This window comes from Schistocerca gregaria, chromosome X, assembly GCF_023897955.1.
Source record: "Schistocerca gregaria isolate iqSchGreg1 chromosome X, iqSchGreg1.2, whole genome shotgun sequence".
Lineage (NCBI taxonomy): Eukaryota > Metazoa > Arthropoda > Insecta > Orthoptera > Acrididae > Schistocerca > Schistocerca gregaria.
The window spans coordinates 541,982,254-542,007,624 of NC_064931.1; the positions used below are offsets into that span (position 1 = coordinate 541,982,254).

Consider the following 25,371-nt stretch of genomic DNA (forward strand, 5'->3'; position numbering starts at 1 on the left):
GTTGACACCAGAGGCTCCTTGTCCCAGGACTTATGTTTCTTCTGTTCTGTTTGAGATCAAGGCGGACTGTGTGGCATAAAGGAGCCAGCTGCAGCAAGATTGTGAACAGAAAGATCAGGCGACCTGGGAGCCGACAGACCGTGGTTCTCGCGGTCGTCGCCTGACAGCAAACCTCTGGCCTGGAAGGTGCCAGTAAGGGGTATCCCGGGAGGGACGCCCTTGACTGGCAGACGCCGAAGAAGTGGGACACTTCTCTGGCTGGGTAGGGGGAGCAGCACCCGGAGGAGAAGGTGTGGGAGCCACAGGGGATGGGGGGAGGAGAGGGGTGAAGATGTAACTGAAGCATAACTAGACGTTATGGACACAGGGTCATGACGTGCATACTTCTTACGAGCCTCAGTGTAGGTTAGATGATCAAGGGACTTTTACTCCTGTATCTTCTTTTCCTTCTTATAAACTGGGCAATTTGGTGAATGTGGAGAATGATTGCCATGACAATTAACAAGCACAGGAGGGGGAACGCAAGAACTCTCCTCATGGAGTGGACGTCCAGTCACTACAGAGGGGCCTGCGAACAGCAGGAAGACATGTCCAAAACGCAAGCACTTCAAACACCTCATAGGGGGTTGGATGTACTGCTTCACATCACTTCGATAAACCATAATCTTTTCTTTCTCATGGAGATTATCCCCTTCAGAAGCCAGGATAAAGTCACCAGTATCATTGTGATTGTCCTTCGGATCCTTATGAACATGCTGAACAAAGTGAACACCCCGCCATCCGAGATTGTCCCGAAGTTCCTCATCAGTTTGAAGGATGAGGTCCCTGTGAAAAATCACACCTTGAACCATATTTAGAGACCAGTGGGGGGGGGGGTAATGGACGCAGGAATTTTGCCAAGATGGTTACATGCACAAAGGGCCACAGACTGGACAGCTGAAGTAGTTTTGATCAACAATGAACCCGACCGCTTCTTGCTCAGAGAGTCCACTTTGCCAAATTTTTCTTCAGTGTGTTCCACAAAGAATAAAGGTTTGGTATTGCTGAAAGTATCCCCATCAGTCCTGGTGCAAACCACATAGTGGGGGAAAGGTTTCGCTCCTAGCCAATGGGCCTGACCCTCCTCCCAGGGGTAGCCATGGAAGGGAAGGCCGAAGAGGCAGAAGAAGCAGCACTAGAAGAATCAGTTCCACACAGAGACTGCCACAGAAGAACGGCCAGAATTCTGGACCCCTATCCGTTTCATTTGCATAACGTCTGCCCTGATACCACCCACTCTGATCAGGGGCTCTCCTCACGAGCACCACCCAGCAACAGCAAGGGCCATTTCGCGAGGCCGCCATTGCCGGGAGTTCCGATGCTCCAGAACGACAAGCAACCACTCCTAGGCTTATATGAGGTGGTCACAGCTCAGGTATTGGAGTGATCCCTGTGTGTTCAGGGGCCTCAACCAAAAGGGTATATAGCGACCCCCACCACACGGGCTGACTACTGTACTGGCTATGCACCCTAGCATCAGACAACATGAAAGAAAAGGTGGAATGAACTAGAAGGGCACACCTCTGAGGCACTAGGTAAAGTGCTTTTCCCAAATGGCTCACACTACGGAAGAGAAATTTAGTAATGGAGGTCAAACCCCAAGGGGGACCAGGGAGTACCAAAAGGATGAGGTGATTATAACCAGGAGGCTAGCGGGCCAACATAAGCAAGGACATTAAGGGGGAGAGGAGATGGCGAAGGGGAAGGAGCAAGGAGAGGAAAGGAAAGGAAAGGAGGGGAAGGGCAAGGAAATGCAGCCCTAGAAAGGAAGGAAGGCCGCAATAGCTCGGGGCCCCATGCTCGCCACGCATGTACTCTGAAGAACTGAGCCCCCTGGGGCGACATTTCCGGTCCTCAGAAGAACAATATGGTTTCTTCACCACTTAATTTCCTTGCAAAAGGTCTTCAGCTTCAATGATCGACTGCAGTTTGGGAGAAATGGTGTATGAGGTGGATAGTAGATATCTCGTTTCCTGCCATCTTCTCGCACGCACCCGGCGGGGGTTCAGGCAGGTTTTTCGCATTGTTAATTCAGACTGCCGTACGTTTCCAGTAGGGTGTAGGTTTGGTGCAGGAGGCGGCCAATCTAGAAGACATTTTGTTCTAGAAACCACTCTTGCACCATGGCTGACGTGTGTAGGAGACTGGTCCCGCTGGAAATTCCTCCCTCAGATATAGTTGTCGCATTGATGGGGCCATAATATTACGAGTAGATCAAGCTTGCCTTCTATCCTCTGAAGCATCCCACATCCACGGGAACACATCCAGCCTCAAAATGCCACAGATGCGAGACGAACGATGTATTTGGGTCGGAACTGGAACCTTGCGGCCCGTATACATGCTTTTAATGAGCCAACATTCGCAGATGACAACATCCATTTGCCGGAAAATATTACATACCACTAATCAGTCGACACTGTCCTCAGCAAACACTAATTGGCGGCGTCTATGATCCCGGAGCCTCTCCTTCATGGCCACACGTTTGCTAAGTACTTCCTGCCTCCCGAACTCTGTACCGAACCCTATCCAGCGACCCGGTAAACGCGGCAGTATGTTTTAACAGCAACGCCTTTAAGAAAGGCTTTTGCAGTGACTTTTTTAGAAGTTCATTATTCTGGTTAGGTGTGTTACGCGCCAAAGTGCAGTTCCCACCCGTCTATTGGATTCTTCAGTACTTCGACAATGTCTTATCCATCGTGTACTAGTATTGGCCATCATAGAAAGAATGGTGCACTTGCAGACCTAACTAGCCGTGGCAGAGTATTATCATGTAATCTCAATGGGACAATGTTAATCATTCTCCCGTATTATGTTAAATGTAACAAATTTAATCTTTCGACTCCAGAGAAGTTCCACCAAAACTGACTGACATGTGGCAAAAATTCCGGCTCATCTTCTGCGGGAAATTCGCTGCACATCAAAATGTTTCTTGTAATACGATTGATTATTTCATAAATTGTTTAATTAGAAGAATGTGGGTATTATGGCGGGAGAAAAAATTTACAGATTCGAAAATGAGACTACATATTACGAAGACCAGAAAGTAATGTTCCTGCCCATGTCTACTTTCGTTTGTCATTTAGCAAAACCCTGTGCTTCAAAGTCGTGCTAAAGACATTTTAAGGTTAGATTAAGTTGTTCAATAGTAAATAATGAACTCAAACTTTTGTAATTTATGGTAAAATGGTTCAAATGGCTAAGAGTACTATGGGACTACTGAGGTCATCAGTCCCCTAAAACTTAGAACTACTTAAGCCTAACTAACCTAAGGACGTCACACATCCATGCCCGAGGCAGGATTTGAACCTGTGACCGTAGCGGCCACGCGGTTCCAGACTGAAGCGCCTAGAGCTCGAGTCTCGGGACGTGAGCCAGCTGTGCGAGGTGCACGCTCGAGTCTCGGGACGTGAGCCAGCTGTGCGAGGTGCACGCTCGAGTCTCGGGACGTGAGCCAGCTGTGCGAGGTGCACGCTCGAGTCTCGGGACGTGCGCCAGCTGTGCGAGGTGCACGCTCGAGTCTCGGGACGTGCGCCAGCTGTGCGAGGTGCACGCTCGAGTCTCGGGACGTGCGCCAGCTGTGCGAGGTGCACGCTCGAGTCTCGGGACGTGCGCCAGCTGTGCGAGGTGCACGCTCGAGTCTCGGGACGTGCGCCAGCTGTGCGAGGTGCACGCTCGAGTCTCGGGACGTGCGCCAGCTGTGCGAGGTGCACGCTCGAGTCTCGGGACGTGAGCCAGCTGTGCGAGGTGCACGCTCGAGTCTCGGGACGTGAGCCAGCTGTGCGAGGTGCACGCTCGAGTCTCGGGACGTGAGCCAGCTGTGCGAGGTGCACGCTCGAGTCTCGGGACGTGAGCCAGCTGTGCGAGGTGCACGCTCGAGTCTCGGGACGTGAGCCAGCTGTGCGAGGTGCACGCTCGAGTCTCGGGACGTGAGCCAGCTGTGCGAGGTGCACGCTCGAGTCTCGGGACGTGAGCCAGCTGTGCGAGGTGCACGCTCGAGTCTCGGGACGTGAGCCAGCTGTGCGAGGTGCACGCTCGAGTCTCGGGACGTGAGCCAGCTGTGCGAGGTGCACGCTCGAGTCTCGGGACGTGAGCCAGCTGTGCGAGGTGCACGCTCGAGTCTCGGGACGTGAGCCAGCTGTGCGAGGTGCACGCTCGAGTCTCGGGACGTGCGCCAGCTGTGCGCTTCATTTATTTCAAGCGTCAACTTCGCTTCGCAATTTCTCGGGATGTAATTGACGTATTGCGATGCAACCAACGCCATTTTTTGTGATTTTTCATACCATTGATTGCATATGAAATAATAGGTGTGCCCATTTAAAAATACCCAAGTGTGTTGAAAATAGTATTTGTATAAGTTTTAAAATTTCGCTTAGTATTTGGTTTCCTATGTCCTTGCTGTACGTTCATGTTGGTGAAAACCGTTTCTGAATATTGTTCCAGAGATATTTGAGGTGGCAGAGGTAGGTGAGACACCCTGTATATCAAACATATGTTCGAGGAAATATAAGACATGTTATTTGGTCTTAAGTGTGCCATAGTGCAGTGCGACGTCTCTTTACACAGATTTCTTCTATCGCACGCCACTGTACTTCGCTCTGTGGAATTATTCATGGCCAGTGGAAATTAAAATGTCCTGTGATGCCTCTCCTGCTCCCAGTCGGCCGTCCTGACGTCTTACTCCTCTTGGACAGTCAACACTGGGATTATTTGTGACCAGAAGACATTTCTTCAGAAAATCTGCACTCTATTGCCTATTAGCTAATAACTTTCTCTTGTGTGACAAATATAGGAAACAAAACCAGAAAAGACAATAGAACCAAGACAGTACAAATTTCTTTAATCCCTAGATCCCAGCATTTTGTTCTCTAATCGTGCTACAGCTTTATACAGGGAGCTTTCCTTTCTGCTAAAGGATCTGTTACTGGTACCTCAAAGTTCGTCTCACAGGCATTTGTTTTCAATGGCTAGGATCTAGAGGGCGGATAGACGTTCCTGACTTTGTTGAACGCAGTTAGCTTTTTATTATTTTCAGTTTGCTGAAGCTTCGCTCACTGCTTGCAGAAGTTGTCGGTAATGTGCAGTATATCCTTCAAGCTATACTAATATTAGGAGAAGCTTCTTGCAAGTCACGTTTGCACAGAGGTTTTTTATGGTCGAAAGCACTTTATTTTCATTAAACTGTTGCCAAAATTTTTGAATTTGGCGAGTTGCATGCGAAAATCAATTGCATTAAACTCTTTCGAGTGTTTTAGTGCTTGATCGTCTGTTTTCCTGCAGATCTTCCATCGACACATTTAAAAATGTGTGGCCACTGAGAAAGGCGAAATTTTCCATGTAGACTCTTTGCGCTCTCTACCCTTGTTTCAATTTGTATTAAAATTTTGTAGAGTATTACTTTTATAGCTTTGTGAAACGGCTTAGTTGGGTCTAGTGTTCTTTATGCCATCCTCGCAGATTTTGTCGTGTTGCCTTCTTTCTGGCCGAGCGGTTCTAGGCGCTACAGTATGGTACCGTGCGACCACGACGGTCGCAGGTTCTAATGCTGCCTCGGGCATGGATGTGTGTGATGTCCTTAGGTTACATTGGTTTAAGTAGTTCTAAGTTCTAGGGGACTGATGACCTCAGATGTTATGTCCCATAGTGCTTAGAGCCGAGCCTTCTTTCTGGAAGCTCGTTTGCTTCTGAGGACAGGCTGTATTTCCAACTTTTCTGAAATAGGTGTAGCTTCGATCCACTGTTCCAGTAGTTTCTCATTTCTTGCAAGACCGTAACAAGGCATTGCATTGGCACCACAGGGCGCGAAATTTCCTTTCTGTATTTCGACGTTCACTCTTAACCTCTAAGAATACCAGCCCAAATTGTTGAGGATAAATTTGAAAGCCACCACCACATATCGTGAATGGCCAGTTTCATTTTAGATTCTGCGGCAAGGGAAGATTCTTCAGTTTCTTCCAGAGCTTTGACAACTCCCCGTAAATTATTTACTAGAGCTGTAACAGCTAGGTATTTATCCGTCTATCTTGTTTGACTAGTTCCTTTTAAGTTAGGTTTTTGTGCACTTGCATTTTTCCACCGTGTGGTGCATCTGTAGAGAAGAAGGGGTTATTTTCAGGAAATACGGTGCGAAAATGTGATTTAGTGTGTTTCAGTGCGCGATACGACAGCCTCTCAGCAAATGGCGGATGAAGGCTGGCCGACGCGTTATGCAGGTGAGTTTTGCAACGAGCATCAATTGTGTGTGTGTGTGTGTGTGTGTGTGTGTGTGTGTGTGTGTGCGCGTTTGTGTGCGCGCGCGCGCGCTGTTCATTTTTCACCTGCCGCCAGATTGTTTTCAACTTTGTGGATAAATCCTTGACCAGCAGAAATATCGGTTCCTGTTGGGGTCTTGAGCAATTCAAACGGAGATGGCATCTCCCGACCGAACATTACTTCATACGGAGACAATCCTGTACTTTCATGCACTTTTGAGTTATACGCCAATAGGGTATCCCAATTGGCGTGTTGAGAATTTACATAACTTAACATCTTAGCTATTTTACGATGAACTCTCTCGGTCTGACCATTAGCCTGCGGGTGTAAGGCGCTCGTTATCAATTTCTTTACATAACAACTTACAGAACTGTTTAATCAAATCGGATTGCCTGAAATCATAGTATCAGAAGTATCAATGGAGTAATGATGCGCCTGCTTCTTTAAGCCCTCTTGTAATCTTAGAAGCTGATTTATTTATTTCTTCAATTTTATCCTTAGTTCTTTTTCTGGTTGGTTTAAAAGAGGGGGAAGGTACTAAACAGCTAGGTCATCGGTCCCTTGTTTCGAATAAAAGAATGCCACAAGGGTGAGAATAGAACAAGCAAGACTGACAACACGCCCAACCAGATTCCCTGCGAGAGGCCCGCTTGGAGGGCTGCTACACATTCGTAGCCTCCTTCATGGCACGCAGTTTGTTGTGCGTACTGAGACTGTGCGATTCCGTCTCCCAAAGCCGAAAAACCTGGCGACGTAAAAACGAACGCAGGTCAGTCATTGGAATGCCGATCTCCATAACCGGTTTCCATATAGCCAGTTTGACCAGTCTGTCGGCAAGTTCGTTACCTGGGATTCCGACGTGACCAGGGATCCAGACAAACACCACTGAACGACCGGGCCGTTCCAGAGCATGGATCGGCTCGTTGATGGTCGCTACCAAAGGATGACGAGGGTAGCACTCGTCTATAGCTTGTGGCTGCTCAAGGAGTCAGTACACAGAAGAAACGACTCCCCAGTGCCTGAACGGATGTTCTCAACAGCAAGAGAGCCACCAGCTCTGCCGTGAAAACACTGCACCCATCGGGCAAGAAATGCTGTTAAATATGTCCTCCATGGTCATACGCGAAGCCGACGTAACCATCAGTCATCGAGCCGTCTGTGTAAACCACTTCATGGCCTCGGTACCAGTCAAGAATCGAGATGAAGTGGGAGCAGAGAGCCACGGGGTGAACAGTACTTCGGGCCATGTTAAAGGTCCAGGCGAAGCCGCGGCCAAGGTGTACGCGATTGGACCTCGAGTATAGGTGGTCAAGGCAAGGACTCCAGTTCAGATAGAAGGGATCGGACGCGAACTGAATTTTAAGCTCTGACCTGGGCCGCTGCTGCGGGAGATGAACCGCCGTGGGTGGGAAAAAGACGGAAGTCAGATGCGGAGGAGAACTACGAACGTGTGCAACGTAACTGACGAGAAGTTGTGCACGCCTGACCTGCAATGGAGGGACTCCAGCCTCCGCAAGGACGCTGGTCACTGGACTCTTCCTAAAAGCGCCCGTCGCTAGTCTAGCGCCACAGTGGTGCATTGGGTCGAGTCCATCTACATGGTTACTCTGCAATTCACACTTTAGTGCCTGGCAGAAGGTTCATCGAACCATTTTACTCCTACTCCACCATTCCACTTTCGAATAGCGCGTGAGGAAAAAGGAACACCTAAATCTTTCCATTCGAGCTCCGATTTATTTTATTATGATGATCATTTCTCTCCGTCAAATCTACCTGTTAAGGATCCCACACCACGCAGCAATATTCCAGCAGTGGACGGACAAGTCTAACGTAGGCTGTCTTTAGTGGGGTTGTCGCATCTTCTAAGTGTTCTGCCAAGAAAGCGCAGTCTGTTTCGCCTTCCCCACAATATTATCCATGTGGTCTTACCAATTTAAGCTGCTCCTAATTGTAATTCCTAGGTATTTAGTCGAATTGACAGCCCTTAGATTTGTGCGATTTATCGTATACCCAAAATGTGTAATTTGTTTTGGAACCCATATGAATGACCTTACTTTTCTCTGTTTAGTGCCAATAGTCACTTTTCGCACCATACAGAAATTCTCTCTAGATAATTTTGTAATTGGAATTTATGATCTGATGATTTTAGTAGACGCTAAATTACAGCGCCATCTACAAACAATCTAAGGGGGCTGCTCAGATTATCACCTAGATCATTTATGTAAATTAGGAACAGCAGAGGGCCTATGACACTACCTTGCGGAACGCCAGATATCACTTCTGTTCTGCTCGATGATTTACCGTCTATCACTGCGAACTTTGACTTCTGAGAGTCAATCACGAATCCAGTCACACAACTGAGACGATACTCCATGTGCACGCAGTTTGAGTAATAGTCGCTTGTGAGGAACGGTATCAAAAGCCTTCTGGAAATCTAGGAACATGGAATCGACCTGAGATCCCTTGTCGACTGCACTCATTACTTCATGGCAATAAAGAGTTAGCTGTGTTGCCCAAGAACGATATTTTTTGAATCAGTGTTGGGAATGTATCAGTAAGTCATTTTCTTCAAGGTTATTCATAATGTTCGAGTACAGTATATGCGCCAAAATCCTGCTGCGTATTGAGGTCAGTGATATGGGTCTGTAATTCAATGGGTTACTCCTATTTCCTTTCTTGAATACTGGTGTGACCTGTGCTACTTTCCAGCCTTTAGGAACAGACCCTTCGTCAAGTGAGCAGATGTATGTGATTGCTAAGAAAGGCGCTGTGTGTGTGTGTGTGTGTGTGCGCATACTCTGAAAGGAACCTGACTGATATACCATCTGGACCGGAAGACTGCTTTCTTAAGTGATTTGAGTTGTTTCGCAACACTCAAGTAAAAGCAAGGCTGAGGGTGCCGCCGAACCGTAAATCAGACTTCCATAGTCAAGGCGGGATCGAACAAGGCCTCTGTAAAGTTGTAGCAGCGTAGAGCTATCTTAACCCCAGTTGGTGTTGCTCAGGCAACGGAGGGCATTGAGCTGCTTCCAGCACTTCCGCTTAAGCCGACTAAGGTGAGGTAGCCAAGTCAATCTGGCGTCGAATACCAGTCCTAAAAATCGATGCGTCTCCACTAGTGAGGGGATAGTCATGAAGGTAAAGTTCTGGTTCCAGTGGACGGTACGACTCTTAAAATACGACTTTGCGGCCGAAAACAAAGCCGTGGGCTAGAGCACATGACTGCCTTGTGGATGGCTCCCTGTAGGCGTCACTCAGCAATACCAGTACTGGTGGAGCAGCACGAAATGCAAAAGTCGTCTGCATACAGAGAGGTTGAGACGGACAGCCCTACAGCTGCTGCTAGACCGTTAATGGCCACTAGAACAGAGCCTCAACACAGAGCCCTAAGTGATCCCATTCTCCTGGATATGGGGGGGGGGGGGGGGGAGGAGGCTATGGGAGGCACCAACACCAACTTTGACACGGAAAGTACGGAGTGACAGGAAATTCTGGATAACCCACTCGTATAATGTGCCAAGAATATTATGTCGCCAGGTCGTGTCATACGCTTTTCGTAAATCAAAAGACATGGCAGACTCGAGGGACACAAGATTATCAGTGGTAGAGCGACCCAGGCGGAAGCTGCCCTGGCAAAGAGCCAGTAGGCCACATGACTCCAGGACCCAACGCAACTGCCGACACCATACGTTCCAGCTGCTTACAAAGAACGTTGGTGAGGCTGATGGGCCATAGATATCCACATCAAGCGGGTTTTTGCCGGGTTTGAGGACTGGTATGATGGTGCACACCCGCCAGTGCGATGGGAAGACTCCATCGCACCAGATCCGGTTGGAGATGAGGAGACATCACTTGTCAGAAGAGATATGTTTAATCTCGTGACTGTGGATCCGATCGGACTCAGGATCTGTGTCAGGGCAATGTGGCAGGGCACCGAATAGCTCCCACTCTGTAAATGGGGAGTTATAGAGTTCACTGCGGCGTGCAGTGAACGAGAGGACTTCCCTTCATCCACCATTTGGGAGTGCGAAAGGATGAGGGCTAATTCTCCGATGTAGAGGCGCGAGAATAGTGCTCAGCAAAGTGCTCGGCACTCGCCTTTGCGTCGGTAGATAACACGCCATTTATGTTAACACCGGGAACACCTGTTGGGGTCTGGTACCCAAAAACTATCTTTGCCCACACTTGGGAAGGTGAAGTATGGCACCCACTGGTCGACACATACCTGTTCCAACACTTTTTTCCGCCTTTTGATAAGCTGGCGAACGTGGGCACGGAACCATTTGAAGGCTATGAGGTGCTCCAGTGAAGGGTGCCGCTTATGCCACTGTAGAGCTCGCCAACGCTTCTTAATTGCCTCTAGCGACTTCCGGCGACCAAGGGACTGTCTTTCGCCAGGGGCACCCTAAAGAACGAGCGGTCACGTTTTCCACCGCAGTAACGATCGTTGTAATTACCTGCTCAACCATCACATCGATGTTACTGTGTGGGAGGGAGATTCAACGGTGACGGAGGTTAAAGTTCCCCCGCGTGCCTCGTTTTAAGCCCATCTGGGCAGGTGTCCATGGGCCGGACGCCAGGGCAGTGACAGGAGGATTGGGGAAGTCGTCACTACCCCAGGTCGTCATGTGCTGTCCATTGGATAGATGGGAGAAGGCCAGGACTGCAAACCTAGAGATCAATGGCTGAATGTGCTATGTGCCACACTGAAATGTGAGGAGGCACCAGTATTTAAGAGGCAGATATCGAGTTGTGACTCGAAATTTTCGACATCTCTGCCTCTGCCAGTAAGAACTGTGCCGCCCTAGAAGGGGGTTATGAGCGTTAAGATCTCCTAGAAGTAGGAAAGGTTTATGGAGTTGATCCGTCAGTGCAGTCAATGCGTTAAGGGGTGCTGCATCATCTGGAGGAAGATACACATTGCAGACAGTTATTTCCTGCGTCATCCTGACAGCCACAGCTTCAAGAGGGGTTAGAAGGGGGCACAGGTTCACTACATACCGAGTTCAGGAGAAACGCAAACGCCACCTGACACTGTTACAGTTTCTACAATTCCTGTAATATCCCATATAGCCACAAATGGCAGGGGTCCACAATGCTGGGAACCTGGTTTCCTGGAGGGCAATAGAGAAAGCAAGTCCGTTGCTGTAGCTCAGGCAGGTGGTGGACAAAACCGCCGCAGTTGCACTGGAGGATGACGTTATCGTGAGGCTGGGAAGGCATAGAGTATACAAGGAGGCAGGTTATGCCTTAGAGCACCTGCTTCCTCTGAGTATTTTTAGCCACTTCTATGGTGGATGAGCCATCAGTGAGATTCAGGACCACAGGGGACACTAAGATCTCTACTGCATCGTCAGATGCAGTATTGATAGGGAGTGGTGGTGTTGTGGCCACCAAATGGTCCTGTCTTTTAGCAGACTTCTTAGTTTGCTTGCTCTCTCGCTTCTCTTTAGGGGCTTGCTGGGAAGATTCCACTGAAGCAGATTCAGGCATGGAGGAAGGCCGTGAAGCTCTTTGTTCAGCAGCTTGAACCACTGGCGAGTGTCCACCGTGGCATTAGTAGAGACCTTGGGAGAGATGGCCCCAAGGGACCCCTTCCACATGAGATGAGCCAGAGGAGGCTGTTTCTTCTCCAGCTGGGGGGAGGGGAGGTTGCTCCTGAAGTAGGTGCTTTGGGAGCAACAGAGAAAGATTTGCCCCCTACCACCAAGGAGGCAGATGTATTCTAGTGGCCCAGGGGGGCCCACTGTGGCACAGAGCGAGGAACCACTGGCACTTTGGACAGCGATGGTCCTCTAGCTGCAGCTTATGTCAACATCAACCGAATGGGGTGTAATCTTTCCCATTTACGTTTAGCCTCTGTGTAAGTCGACCAGTACAGGGTCTTTTCCTACATGATTTTCCGCTCCTTTCGGAGTACTGGGCAGTCTGGCGAGCAAGGGGAGTGGTGCTCTCCACAGCTGATGGAAGTGGGAAATAGCATGGAGTTTCTGGGTGCAGTGGACGTCCACAATCGCGACATGTGGCGCTAGAAGTGCAGCAGGAAGACCTGTGCCTGAACTTTATGCACTGTATAGGGGAGGGATGTATAGTTTAACGTCACAGCGGTAAACCATCACCTTGACCTTTTCAGGCACTGAATCACCCTCAAAGGCCAAGATGAAGGCACCGGTAGCAACCCTGTTGTCTTTGGTTCCCCTGTAAACGCGCTGGATGAAATTAACACCCCTCCGTTATAAATCGGCGCAAAGCTCGTCGTCAGACAAAGAGGTCACGATGGAAAATAATCCCCCTGGACCATGTTGGGGCTGTTATAGGGAGTGACGGAAACAGGAATATCACAGCTTGTCACAGGCCAGTAACGCTCGGGATTGGGCAGGGGATGCTGTCTGAGCCAAGGTTTTCAACGAAAAATTTGGGCTTTGTAGGTATAAGAGAGTCCCCCTCGGTTCTGCTACAAACTAAAGACCGAGGCGAACATGGCTTTCTCTGTTCTGTAGCTCTACGATCCTCCCATGGTGTAGCGAGGGAGGGAAACCATTAATGGTCATACCTGTCGGCATTGTATTCTATCTTGCCCTTCTTAGAGACTGCTGATGCCGTATGGTCACCAGCAAGAGATGACTTAGCCCGCTTCATTGCAGGTCATCCGCCCTGATGCCGCCCACTCCGATCAGGGTCTCTTCCCACAGGCGCCACTCAGCCACACCACAGCAAAGACCCAACTGGCATGATGGCCATTGGCGGGAGACCTGATGCCCCAGGAAGACAGGCATCCACTCCTTTTCACACGTGGGGAGTTTACAGCTAAAGCATCAGCAGTGCGATCCTTGAGTTGTCAGGGGGCTACCACGAAACGGTAGATGATGGCCCCACCACAACGGACTGACTACCGTGCTGGATATTGGGTTCAGAGAAATCCAGAATTGTCATGGGGGGCGAAAGAAGACAGGAGACAACGGAAGAAGATGACATACCCCGAAAGTGTCCTCGCCCAAATAGTTGAATTGCAGTGGCGATGCAAAGCCATGACAAAAGATTCAGGAGATCGAATCTAAGGGCACTCGTGCACCACGTAAGGCGTCGTTCCCCATATGGCCCGCACTTGGGTAGAATTTTGAAAGTGGCAGGTCAAACCATAGAATGGTACATGAGCTAAGGCCGAAAAGTGAGACTCCTTTTAGTTGCTTCTTGCGACAGGCAGAAATACCTCGGGTCTGTTCTAACCCCCTGGACCCACAGGGGGCGTTCTTTTTCTGTTTTGAGCCCCAGAAAGCTTTCTTGGTGCGCTCATTTGTTCTTTACTGCCTAAAAATATAAATTATGTTTTAACACTGACGTATGGTTGTTACAAAATGATCATGTTTGTGAGTGACGTACACTATGCACGCATTCAAAAGTCAACTTATGATTCGTCCAGAACTGAACTTAGAATGTGTTGAAAAATGTTCAAGCACCAATTCAGAGCGTTTCAGAATAATATGAATAATCGATAGATTAACATGAGTTGGATGTTAGGCGCTTTGTGAAAAACTGTCTTTTTCTTCAAGAATATGAATTTGGCGCCCCCTAAAATTTCCGCCCGGGGTTTGTACCCCGGTTTGCCAACGCCCCCCCACCCCTTTATATACTGGCCAGCCTTTGATCCGCGTCTACTATGCACTTTTTCATAATTGCAACAGAGTTAAGAACGTAGAAACTTGCTATTTAAACAATCTTGGGTTCTGCAGTTCGCGGGAGTTTAACGTAAAGGCTTAGTACTTTTACTAATTCATTTACTTCCTTTGTTGACATTTCTCCTATTAACTCTTTGGGGGGGGGGTCAGTTTCCGATATAAACCAGCAGAAATTACCCCCCTTTCATTAATTTAGGGTGTGCTACACATTTACTAGCCCAGTCGCCAATTTTTCACACAGAGGCTTTAATACTTGGGATGTAGCTGTCTCGACCAGTAGAATGGGGTTTCAAATTCTAATAACCAAGACAGCCTGGACCACTACCCGAGACTGACTGCCATTAATTTCGCAATTTACTGCCCACCTTCAATTCTGGTCGGATGAATCTTGTCATGTAAGGCAAAGATCCTTGGGCAAGATATTACATGCTGAAGAAACCCAAAGATTTGATTATCTCTTCGCTGTTACGCTATTTTGCACTTAAAATTAACACAAATTTCGTTTAAGGTTTCAGCTCCTGTCCTGCTGTTGCGTTCCGGCCTTCCGAGTAACCTCAGGAGCCATTCAAAGATTTGAGAGTGTCCTGTACGTCACCACGCAATAATAGTTGCGTTTCTCAGGTAAGCCAACAAACCCGGCAGTGCATAGTTTAACGCATTTCTCAAGGGTGCGCCTTTCATAGTGCCATGACCGTCTAGTTCAACAATTACAGTCACTCTCTTACGAGCAGTGCTGCAACCACTGCTATGATCGAGTCCGGTGTAACAGCGCAGCGAGCCCAAATTTTAGCTTTAATTTACGTGCTGTAAATCGCAAAACTTCACCGAGGCAGCTAAAAAAAAATAAACAGGCATTTTATCCAAATGAATGTATCGCCGAAAAACTAACAATATGCTGTCTGGTGAGAAAGTATCTTCTACATTGCTGTGTCATCACTTTTCCAAGAGGCTGCCACCAGCCAACTGTAGCCTTCGCTGTTGCAACCCCTCCGACGCACCTCCCCCACCCCCTTCCACACTCATTTACCCCTCTCCCCGCCTCATTGCTTCCCCAAAACGCACACCTTGTTCTAAAACGATACAAACTAGTCAACGGTAGTAATGACGAACCTTCGTCCAATTAAGATACTTCTACAACGTCACTTCCTATTAGTCCACGCCACTTTGTTACGACACCGCGCCGCATTCAGCTTTTTCTGCTCTCATGGTTAATGGTATCCTTCGACTGGAGCAATGCATCCCATTTGCTTACCTGTGGCTAGCCACCGAGCAACTGTTGTGGGGATACAACGGGGCTATCCCGAAGTCCGTTTCATGCAGGCTGACTATACGCGCAGAAGTTAAAGGCGTCCTGTACTTCATGGCGCACGAGTCACTGAGCGTATCTTTTCGTTAGAAAGGTTCAAACGGAATTTCCGCAGTACCATCAAGAGCTCGGGGGTCCAAGGTCAGACTACTGCAACAATTTTCGCCGTTATGTTGGGAGAGAGTTCTGCAAATGTAGGTAATTGCCAATAACAGAAGCCGCAATTTTTAAGATCTTATTTGAAAAATACGGCCTGTTCCAGCCTTATGCAAAACATTTTTCAAGTGAAAAGTATGTTCAGTCAGATGAAAGTCATTTACTAACGCATATCTGACAACAGGAATTGCTCCTGTCTAATGACTGCTCAGTCTTAGTTCTATAATGAGTCAATACTGCTGTGGGAGATGATTACATAGCATTGAGTTCCTCCAGTGTATTCGCTAGTGTAGAAACTTTCAGCTCGTTTACGTTACAATCTGTGACAGGCACATTTACGAAATATACCGAAAGGTTAACATCCCTCCCGTCCCTGTCGCGGCCAACAAGGTTGTTAACTAAATTTCACATCTGCGTTTTCTGTATTTTGTGGAAAATATTTACCAATTTCAGTTTAATGAAAAATATAGACGAATCACCTGTTTCGCAAAATAGCTTATCTGATAAACATCAGATTTACAAGTCAGAATGCAAGTCTGAAAAAGTGGGAACGATAAGCCTAATAAATTCTCTTCATATGCTAAAGTTTAAAAAAGTTACACGAAGTGTGAGATTTATCGCTTGGGCAATGGTTCGAACTGATGAAACCGTGAGCAATCCGCAGTTAACTGTATACAGAATTTTTCAACAAACATGAGTAGTATTCTTAGGAACACCCGTATGTGGAGATTTAGAAAGACGCTATGGTAATTTAAGTTGTATTATTGGTGCTACCATTTGTCATTCATATTTGCACCCCCTGTAACCAGATTAATCGAATTCAAACTATGAGCCTTACTGTCAGCTGGCGCTCATATCTGATCGCTCAAATGTGACCGGGAAGAAACTTTCAGCACAATTGTCATCCAGCGTCATGTGAACGTTTTTAAATGGTATTCACCACTTAACTTGATGGAGTGCCTTAATTGCTCAGATTTTTACGACGGGAATTTCCGTGGCTAGGAGTTACAGCCACAGGAATCACGTGAACGACTTGTTGGAACTTTTCCCTTACGACGACATCACTACGATATGACGTACTTACATTTGAGTCGACGGGATTGGGATATAGTTGCCAGGGCCTACGAATATCTGAGTAGGTGGATATTCTGATGACAGTGAACGCTGAATCTGAATGTTGTAAGATTTAGCTGCAGTCATTTAACAGAAATCAAAAATTTAGATTTAATCTGAACTGTTTACTAAACTTATTTTTCCTGTCATATAAAGACCTTTCAGTTGAAAGCGTTGATCATTGTGGAAAACCAGTAGAGCAGGGGAAGGACAGTAGTATAGTTACCCACGTAATACGGTGTACAGTCACCTTTGGGATCCAGAAAACAAATCTGAGACATCTAGTTCATGAATTTTCACTTGCTGGTTTTTACACAATGCCCTTAATTCGCGACTGTAAAACAGATGGATAATATTTGAAACTAATAATTGAGACAAGGAATAGTTTATTTCATCCTGAAATGAAATGTCTTGTGGCGAGGGTCTCCCAGCGGGTAAACCTGACCGCCTGGTGCAAGTCTTGAGGTGACGCCACTTCGGCTACTTTCACGTCGATTAGATTGAAATGACAGAAACACCCAGTCCCTAGGAGGAGAAAATCTCTAACGCAACCGGGAATCGAACCCGGGTCCTCCGGCATGAAAGCCGCCGCGTTATCCACTCAGCTACGGTGGCGGAAATTTCATCTATCTCATGGGCAGATTGGCATCATTTATGAAGATGCAAAAACGTGGTTGGTGCTGCCAGCGTCATTGAATCGGCAAACTTCAAATCGTTTCATAGAATCGTTATTTTTTACCATGTGGCTATAGCACCAACTGAAAAACACGATATGACTAACCACACCGTTTGAGAGAACCTTTATGGTTCATTATTTAAAGAGTCAAATGCCTTTTCCCACGTGTTTTCCATTTTAGGATTCACCTACGATTGGACGAGGCTCATGTGTAGGAGACATTACCGTTACAGAGTGTGTCAAGATGCATATATGGGTTTTAACGCTTTGCAGCATTTATTACATTCGACTTTCAATTAAATCAAGGAACAACTCAATTTTGTTTGTATACCTGTACGCAAAGGAAAGACTATGGAATGACAAAGAATTACTGAAGACCATCTTAAACTAGTGAGCCTTTCATGCGTGGCCCATGAAATCAGTTCGGAAGGCTACTCGTGAATTGCCGTTCCAGTGAAATCTGTGTAGAGACTTACGGAAAAGATTACAAGTACATCCTTTTAATATGCAGTTGTTCCAAGCTCTGAAGCCTTGGACTACAGTTTTACGTGCCAACTTTGCAAACTAAATGTTGCTGCTTGACTAAGATTTTCTGAATCGTGTCGTTTTCAGTGCTGAATCGACCTTTCACCTACGCGGAAATGTAAACACACAATGTGAGCACTGGGTCAGCAAATCCCACGAGAAGGTACAGTCGCTACGATACTCCCCTAAATTTAATATTTTGTGCCATATCCCAGCGTTAAGTTTATGGATCTTTTTACCTCTGTGAAGGAACTGGTGTTTTATCTTTCCTCACTTGGTAGAAGCTGAACCACAGAGCTATTTGGCAGCAACACGGCCCGCCGCCCCAGGGTCTTAACTCAGTACGCGATTGGTTTAACGAAGTTTTACCCCATCACTGCATTGCCCGTAAGGGGGCTTGTTTTGCGTAGCCACATTCACACACGACCTGATGCCATGCGATTTTTGCCTTTGGGAGGTTATAAAGAGTCACATTTATGTGCCTCCGCTGCCTCCTGATCTACTCCACTTCAGAAATAGCATTGTTGCAACAGTTACTCCACACATTGATCAAGCTTTTGAGAACTGACGAATGGTTCTCACACTGAACGTCTTAAAGAGAAACTGATTTGCTCTTTCATTTGATTTATTTATAATTATAAGTTTAATGTAATAATTTTTGCAAAGCCTTGTAACTTGTATACCTATATTTGCTTTGATAAACCCTGTGCTCCTTACACCACTGAAACCTCCTTGCAATTAATTTGTCTAGAAAATTTGTGCTAACAACAATTTTACCAAAAATGACTGGTTTACGCAGTATCGAAACTTATCTAGAGCTTCGTGACTAACGTTACTGAAAGACAAGGTCAATATATTTTACACACTATCAGCAGACAAGTGAAACCTGTGTATCGTGCCCACATACAATAGCTGTAGATAATCCTCGGAAATACGCAACTGCTTGTAAATCCAGTGTGACATCACAACAAATCAAAATCTAGACTTTACCAGTGTTCATATTTCGTCAACTCTTGTGAACTGGCGACATAGTTGCCTTCAGAGGGCGCTTTAGTTTGTCACTGAACTAGGCATGGAAATATATCTCGCTACAGTGTGTTGAGTAAAATAGGCATTGGAATTACCTAGAACACAAACTTTAAGCTTCATAAAAAATGCTATCACTGAAGGTTTATGCTGCCTTTCCATGAATTATTCAGGTTTATTTTCCCTGTATTCTAAACCGTACGTTTCTAATTTAAACTACTTACTTCATGGTAAAGACTAATATTATGCGTTACTTGTTGTTGTTGTTGTCTTCAGTCCTGAGACTGGTTTGATGCAGCTCTCCATGCTACTCTATCCTGTGCAAGCTGCTTCATCTCCCAGTACCTACTGCAACCTACATCCTTCTGAATCTGCTTAGTGTACTCATCTCTCGGTCTCCCTCTACGATTTTTACCCTCCACGCTGCCCTCCAATGCTAAATTTGTGATCCCTTGATGCCTCAAAACATGTCCTACCAACCGATCCCTTCTTCTAGTCAAGTTGTGCCACAAACTTCTCTTCTCCCCAATCCTATTCAATACCTCTTCATTAGTTACGTGATCTATCCACCTTATCTTCAGTATTCTTCTGTAGCACCACATTTCGAAAGCTTCTATTCTCTTCTTGTCCAAACTAGTTATCGTCCATGTTTCACTTCCATACATGGCTACACTCCAAACAAATACTTTCAGAAACGACTTCCTGATACATAAATCTATATTCGATGTTAACAAATTTCTCTTCTTCAGAAACGCTTTCCTTGCCATTGCCAGTCTACATTTTATATCCTCTCTACTTCGACCATCATCAGTTATTTTACTTCCTAAATAGCAAAACTCCTTTACTACTTTAAGTGTCTCATTTCCTAATCTAATTCCCTCAGCATCACCCGATTTAATTTGACTACATTCCATTATCCTCGTTTTGCTTTTGTTAATGTTCATCTTATATCCTCCTTTCAAGACACTGTCCATTCCGTTCAACTGCTCTTCCAAGTCCTTTGCCGTCTCTGACAGAATTACAATGTCATCGGCGAACCTCAAAGTTTTTACTTCGTCTCCATGAATTTTAATACCTACTCCAAATTTTTCCTTTTGTTTCCTTTACTGCTTGCTCAATATACAGATTGAATAACATCGGGGAGAGGCTACAACCCTGTCTCACTCCCTTCCCAACCACTGCTTCCCTTTCATGCCCCTCGACTCTTATTACTGCCATCTGGTTTCTGTACAAATTATAAATAGCCTTTCGCTCCCTGTATTTTACCCCTGCCACCTTTAGAATTTGAAAAAGAGTATTCCAGTCAACATTGTCAAAAGCTTTCTCTAAGTCTACAAATGCTAGAAACGTAGGTTTGGCTTTTCTTAATCTTTCTTCTAAGATAAGTCGTAAGGTCAGTATTGCCTCACGTGTTCCAACATTTCGACAGAATCCAAACTGATCCTCCCCGAGGTCTGCATCTACCAGTTTTTCCATTCGTCTGTAAAGAATTCGCGTTAGTATTTTGCAGCCGTGGCTTATTAAACTGATAGTTCGGTAATTTTCACATCTGTCAGCACCTGCTTTCTTTGGGATTGGAATTATTATATTCTTCTTGAAGTCTGAGGGTATTTCGCCTGTCTCATACATCTTGCTCACCAGCTGGTAGAGTTTTGTCATGACTGGCTCTCCTGAGGCCGTCAGTAGTTCTAATGGAATGTTGTCTACTCCGGGGGCCTTGTTTCGACTCAGGTCTTTCAGTGCTCTGTCAAACTCTTCACGCAGTATCGTATCTCCCGTTTCGTCTTCATCTACATCCTCTTCTATTTCCATAATATTGTCCTCAAGTACATCGCCCTTGTATAAACCTTCTATATACTCCTTCCACCTTTCTGCCTTCCCTTCTTTGCTTAGAACTGGGCTGCCATCTGAGCTCTTGATATTCATACACGTGGTTCTCTTCTCTCCAAAGGTCTCTTTAATTTTCCTGTAGGCAGTATCTATCTTACCCCTAGTGAGATAAGCTTCTACATCCTTACATTTGTCCTCTAGCCATCCCTGTTTAGCCATTTTGCACTTCCTGTCGATCTCATTTTTGAGACGTTTGTATTCCTTTTTGCCTGCTTCATTTACTGCATATTTATATTTTCTCCTTTCATCAATTAAATTCAATATTTCTTCTGTTACCCAAGGATTTCTAGCAGCCCTCGTCTTTGTACCTACTTTATCCTCTGCTGCCTTCACTACTACATCCCTCAGAGCTACCCATTCTTCTTCTACTGTATTTCTTTCCCCTATTCCTGTCAATCGTTCCCTTATGCTCTCTCTGAAACTCTGTACAACCTCTGGTTCTTTCAGTTTATCCAGGTCCCATCTCCTTAGTTTCCCACATTTTTGCAGTTTCTTCAGTTTTAATCTACAGGTCATAACCAATAGATTGTGGTCAGAGTCCACATCTGCCCCTGGAAATGTCTTACAACTTAAAACCTGGTTCCTAAATCTCTGTCTTACCATTATATAATCTGATACCTTTTAGTATCTCCAGGGTTCTTCCACGTATACAACCTTCTTTCATGATTCTTAAACCAAGTGTTAGCTATGATTAAGTTGTGCTCTGTGCAAAATTCTACTAGGCGGCTTCCTCTTTCATTTCTTAGCCCCAATCCATATTCACCTACTATGTTTCCTTCTCTCCCTTTTCCTACACTCGAATTCCAGTCACCCATTACTATTAAATTTTCGTCTCCCTTCACTATCTGAATAATTTCTTTTATTTCATCGTACATTTCTTCAATTTCTTCATCATCTGCAGAGCTAGTTGGCATATAAACTTGTACTACTGTAGTAGGTGCGGGCTTCGTATCTATCTTGGCCACAATAATGCGTTCACTATGCTGTTTGTAGTAGCTTACCCGCATTCCTATTTTCCTATTCATTATTAAACCTACTCCTGCATTACCCCTATTTGATTTTGTGTTTATAACCCTGTAGTCACCTGACCAGAAGTCTTGTTCCTCCTGCCACCGAACTTCACTAATTCCCACTATATCTAACTTTAACCTATCCATTTCCCTTTTTAAATTTTCTAACCTACCTGCCCGATTAAGGGATCTGACATTCCACGCTCCGATCCGTAGAACGCCAGTTTTCTTTCTCCTGATAACGACATCCTCCTGAGTAGTCCCCGCCCGGAGATCCGAATGGGGGACTATTTTACCTCCGGAATATTTTACCCAAGAGGATGCCATCATCATTTAATCATACAGTAAAGCTGCATGTCCTCGGGAAAAATTACGGCTGTAGTTTCCCCTTGCTTTCAGCCGTTCGCAGTACCAGCACAGCAAGGCCGTTTTGGTTAATGTTGCAAGGCCAGATCAGTCAATCATCCAGACTGTTGCCCCTGCAACTACTGAAAAGGCTGCTGCCCCTCTTCAGGAACCACACGTTTGTCTGGCCTCTCAACAGATACCCCTCCGTTGTGGTTGCACCTACGGTACGGCCATCTGTATCGCTGAGGCACCCAAGCCTCCCCACCAACGGCAAGGTCCATGGTTCATGGGGGGATGCGTTACTTAAGGCATTTAAAAATCCGTCTTTGCAACTGCTAACTGTAAGAAATGCTTCTTATTCTAATCCTGCGTCTGTCTATTCGTTTATATCAGTAGTATCCGGATGTTTTGTCCCCTTCACATTTCCCGGGTAGCCTAGCGTTTAGTGTTTTTCAGCCTAGCTTCTCTTCCGTCAAAGGCGTAGTAGTGCTACAAGTCAAAGTGATTAAATATTGCACCACGTTTACGTTCCCCTATGCGTAATATGGACTTCAGAGGAACCTAATAAGCACTAACGGCGCAATATTTAGTTGTGTTTTACGTCAATTTGATGTGGCAAGTCAAAGGGAAACTAGGCTAATAATGCCAAACCCAAGAATCTCTTAAAACATGCAAGCAAACGACACTTTCTAATGCTAATGTTTATGAACGATTAAAAATGCGTACGGCATAATAAACACTTATTTCTAGTAGTTGCTAAAATAGATTTTTAAATTTGATAATTATGCTGTAATTAGGGACACCGTGGCCACACGAATGAATACCACACACTTTACACTACAAAGGCAACTCTTAATGAAAACTATGTGTACATTTGTTCTCCACAAATGAAATATTTTAGTCGGCTACGAGACTATTTTAAGGGTTGGACATAAATGGCCGTTTATGTTTGATGATCATTAACAAGTTTTAAAGAAAAATTGTTATGTGGCTCCCACCCGTCCGATCTGACTCTCCTGCAGGAACATGCGGGTCCATTTATTTCATTTTCCCAAGCACTGTCTACCGGATCTTTATCACATTTTAGACTTTTCCGTGGTAAAAGTTTCATATGGTCACAAGAACTGCGCATCAGATTTTCACAGTAGTGACCGGCGACGACCCACCAGTATACAGAGACATCAACTATATCTTTAACAACTTGCATGTATGTTTCCAGAACGAGATTTTCACTGTGCAGCGTAGTGTGCGCTGATATTTAACTTCCTGGCAGATTAAAACTGTGTGCCAGACAGAGACTCGAACTCGGGACGTTTAAAGGTTTCATATTCGGTTTCTTCAGATTCAGGTCATTACACATCAGTTTCTCTAAAAATGTTAAAGTCAACAATAATTATGAAATTTGAATTTTTTAAATTTTGGTGTGTGCTTGAAGTACAATTTTATGCCACCTATTGCGTTACGAACATCTTTTGTTTATCGCATAACTCATCAAAATTACCTGTCCTGATACTCGCCCCCAATCGCTAGCTGTCTGTGTCTAGTGTAAACCATGAAATAGTGCGAACGTGTTTCAAATGTCTGCGAGTTGTGTGGCTGAGGCGGGATGTGGGGACCAGCCCGGTATTCACCTAGAGGGATGTAGAAAACCGCCTAAAAACCACTTCCAAACTGGCAAGCACATCGGCTCACATCGTTAATCCGCTGGGCGGATTCGATCCAGGGCCGTCGCGCCTATCCGAGTTCAAGAAGCAGCGCATTAGCGCTCTCGGCTAACCTAGCGGGTATCATTACGACGTGCATTTAATATGGAGAAAATGCTAGAAGTCATTAACGTTAACATCGGGCTACGCTACAGATCAGTATTTACAATTCATATTTGGTGTCTTCGTTAACTGAGAGCCCTATTGTCACCTTCCACACCTGTGTAGACTTCAAGCTATGTTACAGATCACTGCGGCCACAACAAAAATTTCGGGGAATGTCGCAATCCCACTAGACACGATTTGCCTTCTAAGTATTTTGCTAAGTGCTGTAGTACGTTTTTTTATAGCTTATAAGATTTCCAATGGATTAATAGAGCGATAATGCACGCAGAAGGCGTTGTGAGTCACTCTGCTCAGCCGGCTTCCGTACGTCACTCCACGCAACATTTCCTTTGCGTCAATGCAACTATCCATTCGTTGCGCGCTTAGAAAATGCAAGAAGAATGTGCGAGAAGCATAAGTAAATTAAGCCTGAACAGCAAATAGCGGTGAGTACCTTTGTTCCGGGAGCACGGCGAATAGCACTCGCCTGCTCTAATCCCATTCATTAACAGAATCTGGCACTAGGTACAATATCAACAACTTGTTTGTAGTAGCGGAAGTAAAAATCCCTGAGAATTTAAAACTTACCGAGGTGAACAAGATTCGACTATTTCGTAAATTTTTATCAGTTTTTTTAAAAGATTAAGAAGTTTAGCACGGCGCTGAGGTAAAATCTGGCATTGTCTGTAGTTTACTCAATTCCTTCCGTTTAGGTAAGAAGTTTTGATAAGTTCCGAACTATTTTACATCAATGGACCATGCATTCCTCTGCATAATGAAAAGCTTTAAACACAATTATCACCTTCTCCGGAAAGGTTTTCTCAATCTAAATTGAAATTTAAAACTATGTTTAGATTCATTTAGCAAATGATGAAAGTTCACTAGATTCTTTCAACGTATATATAGGCTCTAGACATGCATAATGTGATAGCTAATGCTGCTCCCGTTACATACCGGGTCCAAGTTTAACATGTATGAAGCAGCCTCAGGGACATACAGCTGTTATATTATGTTGAAACTAAGTTTTGTTTCTCTATTGACTCCGACATATCACAAAACATACTAAATAGATCTAAGCGATTATCCCGTACACTTTGCTAATTGCTAGTAATCAAGTATGGCGGTGACGAAGAACACGGAAAAAAATACCAATATCTTTCACTTCGTCTCACTGGCCCTCCTGGAGCGTGATGGTCATCTGGAACTTACTGTGTAACGCTGGCTTCCATAGCCCATGGTCAGCTCCATAACTGCAGTTAACACTTAGTACTCTGCGCGTTGAACGACACTGCTTCTCAAAGAATTGAATAGAATGAACTGTGCTATTTACACGCTACGGATTTAGCTTTGCCGGAAGGAGGCGCCACCCGTCATCGAAGATGATGGCATCCGTAGTCGTAAAGACTCCTACACGCGTACCAATTTATTGGCCAGTTGTTGTGATTTGCTTATCATAAGTTCATTGAGTTGTAATTTCTATGAGAACCCGATTGGCTTTACACAGAAAAAAGTACGGTTTGCCTCGGCTGTTTTAGAGGTAAGAAGGCCA

General features: G+C 45.5%; 1 protein-coding gene across 1 annotated transcript in view; it reads right to left on the reverse strand.

Moving 5' to 3' along the window:
- Positions 1-25,139, reverse strand: part of LOC126299193 (uncharacterized) — a 96,034-nt gene extending 70,895 nt beyond the window's left edge. Inside the window, exon 1 of the mRNA XM_049990973.1 lies at positions 25,032-25,139. Within this exon, the coding sequence (XP_049846930.1) occupies positions 25,032-25,070 (39 nt within the window). The 5' untranslated portion in view covers positions 25,071-25,139. The remainder of the gene's footprint in view (positions 1-25,031) is intronic.
- Between the last annotated feature and the right edge of the window lie 232 nt (positions 25,140-25,371).